Source organism: Antrostomus carolinensis, unplaced genomic scaffold (genome assembly GCF_000700745.2).
Source record: "Antrostomus carolinensis isolate BGI_N321 unplaced genomic scaffold, ASM70074v2 scaffold28028, whole genome shotgun sequence".
Lineage (NCBI taxonomy): Eukaryota > Metazoa > Chordata > Aves > Caprimulgiformes > Caprimulgidae > Antrostomus > Antrostomus carolinensis.
The window spans coordinates 31,624-41,161 of NW_010331336.1; the positions used below are offsets into that span (position 1 = coordinate 31,624).

At 37.2% G+C, this 9,538-nt stretch overlaps 1 protein-coding gene across 1 annotated transcript in view; it reads right to left on the reverse strand.

Moving 5' to 3' along the window:
- The window catches only part of INTS7 (integrator complex subunit 7), a gene marked incomplete at its 5' end in the record, with an annotated part of 22,253 nt that extends 12,720 nt beyond the window's left edge, over window positions 1-9,533 (reverse strand). Inside the window, 9 exons of the mRNA XM_010173191.1 lie at window positions 185-282; window positions 910-1,044; window positions 2,011-2,128; window positions 3,041-3,163; window positions 4,710-4,909; window positions 5,428-5,474; window positions 5,972-6,109; window positions 8,199-8,345; window positions 9,469-9,533. Coding sequence (XP_010171493.1) covers window positions 185-282; window positions 910-1,044; window positions 2,011-2,128; window positions 3,041-3,163; window positions 4,710-4,909; window positions 5,428-5,474; window positions 5,972-6,109; window positions 8,199-8,345; window positions 9,469-9,533 — 1,071 coding nt within the window. The remainder of the gene's footprint in view (window positions 1-184; window positions 283-909; window positions 1,045-2,010; window positions 2,129-3,040; window positions 3,164-4,709; window positions 4,910-5,427; window positions 5,475-5,971; window positions 6,110-8,198; window positions 8,346-9,468) is intronic.
- Window positions 9,534-9,538: the final 5 nt, after the last annotated feature.

Sequence of the window (9,538 nt, forward strand, 5' to 3'; positions counted from 1 at the left end):
CAGAGTTGTGCTCAGTTTCTCTACCGCTCTGAACTCTGATTATGGGCAAAACACAGAAAAATCTTTATTTCCCTCCCATATGTTATGCTTTCACCAGAAAGGATCTGGTGCACACTAGCCTTTCCGTTATACAAGTTATTACTATAACTTACAGCTGTGCTAGGGGAAGACAACAGTAATGTACCTTTAAGGTTGCCTGAGCTCCTGGACTGTCATCTTGACTACAAAGAACAAGAAGAGCTTCTAAGCCAAAAACTGCATCTTGTTCCAAAGGCAGAAGATCTAAGAAAAGAAAACCAGAGTAAGTTAGTTCCCTGTTGGGTTTTCGGGCGATAACTGGTGTAATGCTTGCACTCGTGTTGCAGTAGTGACTGAAGCATCTTCCTAATAGTTCTGCCTTACCTTAGTCTGTTTAGAAACAATTCTACCATTCCATATCTCAGGTAACTATTCAGCAGTCACACCAACTGTGGCACTTGTAGACTGAGCATAAGTCTCTGGAATAAGACTTCTAAATGCCCTGTTATTCTTTTGCAACAGACTTTGAGCAAAGAGTTTACAAAGGTTGGCAAACAATTTACTAGTCTTACAGCAAACGCAAGACAAGCATTTATTCCACATGAGTTCTGTTGTGTCCAGTAACTTTCTCTGAACTAGGCAAAGATTAAATCTTCCCAACTATTCATAAAATCATACAGAGTATGATTTTACATACAAATCCATACAAATACATACATACATACAAATATACCTCTATTTTCTATTAGATTATAATTCCCGTTGTCCCTAACCAGCATGAAGGATCAGACAGATTTACAGACAGGTTCACAGACAAGACTAGTTAATACATGTTAAGCGCATAAGCCTGACTGTAAACAGACACATTTAATTGTCCTTGCTTTCATTTACCTTTTTCCTGACAAGAGGCTGATATATTAGTCAGAATTCTCACACCATGAGCTGCAATGCCACGGTTATTATGGTAACAGCACTCCTGTGCTAGTTTTACTAAATCAAAAGATCGCGCAGTTGTAGTTGCTGTTCCTAAATAAAGACAAGGCAAACAGGACATAAAACAGCACAGTAATTACACCACAGATCTTTTCAAATACATTTCTGGAAAAAAAATAAAATAAAATAAAATAAAATTTAGGATTATGTTTAAAGGATAGGATGAAAACATCTCTCTCTCTCTCTACACACAAACAGAGCTTCTCTCTCCATTCCTGAACACTATACTAGACATACATAAGAAAGAATATTTGAGTATAAAGGATGGGACTCAGAGAAATATTGCCTTAAGAACTATTATATCTGATTAAAAAAAGCTGGTAAGCACATTAATTATTAAGACATGCCAGAATGACTGAAGAGGATGTACTATTTTTCTCCATTTCTGCAGCCTAGGTAGTTGGGATCATAATAATCATTAGGGCAGTCTGGCTTTCAAGGAGAAAAAAGAAAATAGTATTTTAAGAACAAGGTACTTTGAATCGCTTTAAAATGTCTACTCTGTTTCTCCAGAATATAGACACAAGGCAGAAAGTTTCACCTGGTACCAAGGCAGGTCATTCCCACAAGGATGGCATAACTTCACTGTGCCAGTGTAACACACCAGCCCATGCTCACACTATTAAGTCTCCATACTACTCAAAAACTATGCTAATCCATGGCTTCAAAGCACCTTAAGCAGAATGCAGGTCAGCCATTTGAGAGGCACTACATTTCTTCATTTTATGAAGAAAAGCTGAAGACCCAAAAGTAAAAAAACCTTTCATATAGCATATTACCCACAAAACCCAGAACAAAATCTTAAACCATGACTGTTCATGGGTATAGAGTACCCCATTCTAAGTTTACATATGATGAACACAGTCTGACTTCTCAGCTACTGTTCTGAAGTTCAAAAATAGTTTAAGAATACGCTACAAAGCGTTTAGAAGAAACTGATCATCAGTAGATAGTCAACCCATTAGAAATGCTAAGGATAACCTAATCCAGTTTTCTTACCCGGAGCACTGCTGAAGTACTGTTTAATGGCAATGGTCCCCGATAACTCGGAAAGAACAGAGAGCATGCCCAGCTTCAAGCTGTCATAAGGAGTGTGAAGAGCAGATTCACAGAGTGCCTAAAGATTAGCCAGAGAGAAGACACAGGGGGAAGGAAGTCCCATGAGTTATCTGTATTAAACATTCAGTTGCACTCATCTGTGAGAAGTTTTGAGAGTCAAGATTTTTCCACAAAAAATACTATACTGAAATCAAAAGCATCTGTTTTAGCAGACTGGGTCTCATACGCTAGCGAACATGAATCACAAGTCATCTATTAATTAAAAAAATCAGTAGCAAAAATATTATCAGGTCTTACTGGTCAAATACTGCAAAAGATTTTAAGATAGTTCTCCAGTCTTAGAGGTATACTGATTATTTTGCCTCATAACAACCTGCAGGGTTTTATTTAAGTATACAGCTCTGAAGAGTGAAGTTTCTACCATAAAAGGGAAAAGACAAGGAGAAGAAAACGTTCATATGCAACTGTGATTGAAAGAAAGCAGCAACACAATCTACAATATAACAACTGTTTCCCCAAATAACACAGATGCACTATATACACCTTCTAGGGTCTCATTCATACAACAGGAGTCACAAGGATACTATTGAAAATGAGACATTAATCCTAAGAAATGAAGTCAAAATTACATTTTTCCTTTCAAGTATACCTTGCTGATGACATGAGTTTTGTCAGATGGAAGATTTATTCCCTTACTGTAAAAAGGTCTGCTACATGACACGCCTTTCCTCAGTTATAATACTTCAACTTGGATCCTTATAGGTCAACTTATCCAACTCAGGGTATTCTATGACTCTGTGAACTGTTCATCAATACTTGGCTACTCTGCTTGTCAGAGTAACCTAACTTAAAGATATGGAGATGCATGTTCTTCCTTCCTTTACCTCACAAATTGTTCTTCTAGAAAGAATTCTACAACTAATCTCAAAGTTTCATAATAAACTTTAGCTTAAAAAAAAAAAGTATAAACCTGAATATTTTCTCTGCTCCATGTATGTGGTGTTTTGTTGGCCAACAACTTTAAATCTTGGATTGCAAGCCTCTTCACAGCCTTCCTGGGGTCATTCTTCAAGTACTGCAACAAAAGCTGCGTCTGCAACAAAGCAAATCCACTGTTTAACAGAGAGATGCTACTAGAAAGAAGTCTTTTCAGAAGTACTTGTGAAGAAATTTTGAGCATATTCAGCTAAAACTATCTTGCCTTATTTGTCTGATTGCTTGCCACATGGAAAAACCCCTACTTATACTGCGATGTCACGGCAAGCTAAAACAGTCTGACAGCCGCTTTCTACCATCCTGCTCTCCTTGTTCATGCACCCTTCTCTGTATTATCCTGCATATCTGAGAAGCCTTGAGAACTGTTTTGGCACTCACAGAAATACCATAAAACATCCCTGAGAAGCTCAGTGAACACCTTGTACTGTCCCAGTTATGCTACTAGCAACTATTCTGGGCATTTGATGCTAATTCTGCATGACCTGCAGTTAACAGATAGCAACACACACATACCCTGTATATCTCAGCAGTTACCAAAACAACCCCAAAAACCCAAAGACATTGCTTACCCACCCCCTCCAAAGGATTTATCTCAAATTCAGAGACACTTAACTGGATGTCCTTTTTTGTGTTCATTTCCTGCAAATCTACAGAGATGGAATAGCCAGCACATGAAAAAGCACAAACACGCCGGTCATGGTTTTGCTCTCCCATCCCCACCCTGGCTACATCACTGTTAAGCAGCTTGGCTGTTGTGTTGCAGAAACACGGCCTAAATCACCCTGCTTACTGCCATAAAAAACATGAACATCCAGTGTTCTGATGTTGTTTCAGTCATCTTAAATTCAGTACTATCAAAAGCATTTTCTGAAATACAGAAATTAGCCACATGAAAAATAAAAGTTTCAGACAGATCAATGCCATTAGTCTAATATAACAGACACCAGCCTTCCATAGCTGTACAGGACTGAAAGAAAGCAAACAGATTTTCAGAACTACTTTACAAGGATTAGTTAGATGAATCTCAAATGTCACTCTGTTCAGACTTGCTATATAAATCACATCCACAAAACACATTATCAGAACATAAAAGTGTTGTATTTTTCCATCACTGCTTTCCCACAACTTAGGTTTATAGTCCTAAATTATAGTAACAGATTCTAATTCCTCAGAGTTCTTCAAGAAATACAATTTAAAATGCACTCTATGTTATTGAAATATTCATTTACTTGCATGCAAGGAAGGCAAAAGGGAGACTCATGACCCAAGGGAATATAAAGCAGGGAAAACTGAAGCCTGTGTTCTACAGGTAAGATGAAATGTTTTCAGAAAAAGTCTGGGTGTTTGCTTTCCTAAATGCTGACTGATCCTAGTTTATTTCAATCCCAACTGATTTAAAGAAAGACAGGTGATGATCTCTAAAAAAGCACTGCTGTGCTTGATGGGACTATCTGGAAATGGGACCAGAGAAGGCAAAATATATGAAAGCAGCAGCAGTTTTCAGGGTATTCTTTCTCCATAGCACATAGGAGCAACTGTCCCAGCATATCCATCATGATTTATTTTCAGCATCAGCTAGAATCTGAGGTTTTTCTAAATGTACTCTGTACTTTAAGCTGAAGGAATGAATTAGGAAGAATTACCTGTTTAGGAATGTCAACCAAAGAAGAAGCAGCAAGCAGAGTAAAGGTGTGCAGAGTAACAATGACCATCTTGGTAGAGGGGTATGACGTTACCAGCTGCTGAAGCAGCTGCCGGGAGCTGGAGGCAAGGCTAGCGTCATGATGCATGTGCTGTAGAATAGGGATCAACTTCAACTTCAAGTCCACAGGTGTGGCCAAACCTGCAGCAAGGAAGAGAAACACAGGCAGAACGTTAGTCCTTTGTACTGGCTTTTGGCAGTACTGAGGCACACAGTACGTCTGCATTGCTGTCACTGCTGAACGCAGATTGTGTAGGCACCTGCATTAGCTTCAAATAACTCATCTACTAGCTAGCAGCATAACGACAGTGGTATCAAGCACCTTCATGGTTCTTTGAGAAGGCTGCTCCTTGCTTCATTGCAAGTAACATACATATTAACTCAGCTGAAGCAACCGGTGATAGTCTATGTAAGTTTATTAATTGTACTATACATTAATATTCTTTATTCTTTACCAAACAGGTGTTTTGAGAACTTCAATTTTAAGAGGACACAAGAGCCAAACGTTAGATTACTGGTTAGCTCATTTAATTTAAGAACTAGAATCATCAGAGGATAAGGGAAACAACATTCTGATATCCAATATTTACATATGGATAATAAAGAATTCTCAGAGAGATTAGATCTCTTCCCTTTTATCATGCAATATACATATGTACCTTGAATCATCTCACTGATTTTATTACATATTCCAGCAGCAAAATCCCTGTAGAGAAAAGACAAAGTACCAGGTGAAATGAAAAATAAATAAATAAATAAATAAAACCTAAACTACTAAACATTGTGTTTTAACAATAAAAAATTTCACAAAAGAGTGCTTGCCAAGACCTAATTCGATTTTAAACTCCTGCACATGGGCACGATCGAATGATAAAATGGAAGCTCTCAAAAATTTGTCAAAGTGACAAGCAGCACAACATTTTCTTCCCTAATGCAATTTCTGTAAAATAATCCTTGATTAAAGCTGCTATTACACTTTGCATTTCCATATCAATGAGCTTTCCATTACTATTTTAGGAAAATAAAAAAATCTTCTAAACTTGCACTCAGATACAACACTGTCATGGCACATTAATTAAATGTTTTGCTATAAGTACATGGTTAGCACTATAGAAGGAAATATTTGGGTTTGTGAATGTCAGTGTCAATGGAGTTTCCATTCTCTGTAATATGAAAAACAAACAAAAAAAAATTACATCTTACTTTGATTGTGCAGAAAAGTTGGCAGCAGCAAATATAGCAGCTTCAACTTCTACATTATCATGGGAATCCAAACTCTGACGAATACTGTGATGTGCATTCTTCCTTTCTGGAATAATAGATGCCATACTGCCCAACATCCTACACAAATAAGTCACAGCAAAATCAGGAAGAACAGTGATCATGAAGAAATGCAAGATGAAACCAAATAGAAATGTAAAAGAACTGGTTAAAAAACTATTTTTATATAAATATGTGCTCTTTCATGACTATTACAGAAACAAACAAATGCTGAAAGTAGGCATATAATTAAAATGTAACAAATTTTGTCATGTGGGTTATGTCAGTGGTTTAATTAAAAATTAATTACATTTTGCTATCTTTTAGCTTGAAATGGGCACAATGAGAAACTTACCTAGAGTTCTTATAAAATTAAAAGTGCGCTATGACACTGGGAATAAGTATTTTTAAGATGATTTTATGTTCAAGCTCTGGTATCAATCCAACAGATTTAATGCTAAAATGTACAGATGGCTATTTTCAGACACACATTAAATACACATCATGGGCTATAAATTCAGAAATGTGGTAGTCTACAGGGATAAAAAAAAAAAAAAACATTTAGAGAACTGTTTCCACCCTTTCTACCCCTCTTCCAATTAAGACTGCAGAAGTAAATAAGTGAGAAATGTCTGAACAGTCATAAATTTTAACCACATGCTAAGAAAGCCAAGTTTTTAGAGTGTTAACATGATCAAGCAAACAAATATCTGACTTTCACCATTTGCTTCCAAGATCTTTTGCTGATGTGAGATAACGTTATTACTGGGAATAGTGTAATACCTTTTGTGTAACTACTAAAAAAAAGAGCAAAGCAACCTACACTTTGCTAAGAATATCTCAAAGGTACTTTTCAGACATATTTAGCATCATCCAATTAAGAGAAGAATGAATGCAGGATTTGCACTGATGGTAATTTTAGCAAGAGCTCTGTGCAAATATTTACACGCAGTTATCTAGGAATTAAATTCCACAGACACAGTTTTGTTTTAGCAGATCTGTCTTTCAGCATGTTCTTTCTTCCTGACACTATTTAAGGAAGCAGACAAAAATCAACTGGAGATTTTAATCTGAAACAGCTAAACCAACAGTCATTTTAACCTTTCACTTGATGCATCCTGCGAATTGATGAGTAATTTAAGTATTTTTTCAAACTGAGAAGATTCTGGGACTTCTAGCAGTCTGTAAAGAGAGCCCTCAACACCAGCCAATAACTGTAATCTTATGTTAGAATACTGAAGGGAAATTTCAAGAAAACATGTAGATATACTGTATTTACAGTTTTCTGGGACACCAGTGTTAAAGCATAATCTCAAATAAAACATCAAAAGAAGAAAAAAAATGGACATATGAGTTAATCAAACAAACCCCTGTTAACACCTCTCATCTTTCAGTAGTGAAATTAGTACCAGCTCTAGATGGATAGAAGAAAAGAATGCAAAGGGAGAAATAAGAGTGCTCTCTTCGTATCTGAATTCACTTGCACAGGATTTGGAAGATGTAGTTAAGATGATCATGATAGTGTTACAAGACACAGACACCAAAGCAGCAGGACAGTAACTTTAAAGACAGTTTAATTTTGATGTTTTGGTTTGTTTTGGTTTTTTTTTCCATTTGATTCCCAGAAAGTACAAAGCAATTAATACAATGGCACTTCCTTAGGAGTTACTGATCGGAGACCAATGAGAAGTAAATGTCTAGGACAACAACGAATGAAAAATAGGTGCAAGCATAATAAGGTTCACATAAATATGCTTTGGCTACAAGTTAACAAAAGCTATTTTGACATGTAAGGAAGCACTTTCTTTTTGGTCCTGGTCTAAATGTATCAAAAGCAACACAGGACATATTGCATATAGCTACTCCTCTGGGTTATGCATACAACAGCTTTATTTTCTTCTCTTGAGTACGCAAAATTTCAATGCCATTTCTCTTTTGCCATCCACAAAATTCTCACCATCATAAATGGTTAATAACCTTGTTCTGATCACAGATCCTTATTGTTCACTCCCTTTAAAGACACAGGTCTTTGCTTTTAACTCTATGAGCAATGTGTAAGACGCCTCCTACATTTCATTCGTGGTAGCTGCAGATTTTGTTACTCCAGACTAGCATACTAATAATTAGTTAGAGATCTGAAGTAAATTAAGTTTATTTATGTAATACATACCGAAGTGTAATAGCCCGAGCAACCGGATCATTGCTATGAATTACTGAGAAAACTCTTTTGACAAACTCATCCACATTCAGGATCTTCTCTAAGTGCTTCTCACTCTGCTGTGTAACCTTCAGCACACACAGCCTCAGAAAGTTGTTTCTATTGGAAGACACATACATTTATTTATCAGGCTTTTATATGTTTTATAATAAAAATTCAAACAACTTAAACACAGAATTATTTAAAAAAAAAACTTCTGAGAATAAACAAGGAAAGGTCCATGCTTTAGACACATTATATTTAGTTAGACTGATACAGTCAGAGACTATTAACACACTATCATTTTATTTTCTAGTATAGTTAGTGTCAAATTTAGGCCAAATTCCAAGAAAACGAACCTGCTGACAACAGTGAGAAGGAGTGTAAGCAGATGCCTGGTTTGTGCACTTAGGGATCTAATTCTGCTAGAAAACCAGCCCAGTACTAAGAGAAGTCTAACTGCCATCGCCAGGTGTGAACCAATTTCTTTTCCCTCCTGAAGCCACCAGTAAAGATTCCACAACAGCAACAGACAACTTGTAAGCTAGTACAAAGTAGCCCAATTTCCACCACATGCATAATTTAAGACACCAGGCACTTGGAAAAGCTATACTTCCAGCTTTGTTATTAACATTCCTTAGAGAAGGAATTTGCTTATATGATCATTCATCTCTTTATTAATTATGAACTTGAATGTGGCTATAGTGGGCCAGTTTCAGCTTCTTTACAGCCACAGTATGCAAAATTTATCTCTGATGTAATTCCACTTATTTTAGGAATTTGATAAGAATTCTACTGCATTACAGCCTCACTCACTAGCTCCAGACAATGTCTCTTCTGCAATCAAAGGTGTGACTGCAGCATGGGACATCACTATGCTATATTTGACCTCGCTAGTGTGAATAACAGTACCAGTAAAGACAGAGGTGAAAGCATGCTAGAAAGCTGTCCAAATTTTATACCAGTGAATTTAAACCAGTCAGCAAGTGAATCCTCAAATCGGGAGGGATGGGAGGGAAGTGTGTCACTGATCACTCACAGCCACTTAAGCCCACTGAAGATGGGGAAGCAAGCTTCAGTCAAGCACAACTTGTCCTCAGCTGAGGAGGCACCGCTGTGGTACGACCAGGCAAGCAGAACAACCCCGCGGCTGCCCGGGCTCCAACGCAGCACCGCTCCAAAACACAGAGCATCACTACGGACCAGAGATGTGAACGGAGAGGAACCGGCTGACGCTACTCACCCCACTCGGAAAACATCAGCCAGCTTCAGGAACGCCGAATTAATGAGAATCGGGAAAGGGTATTTCTGGA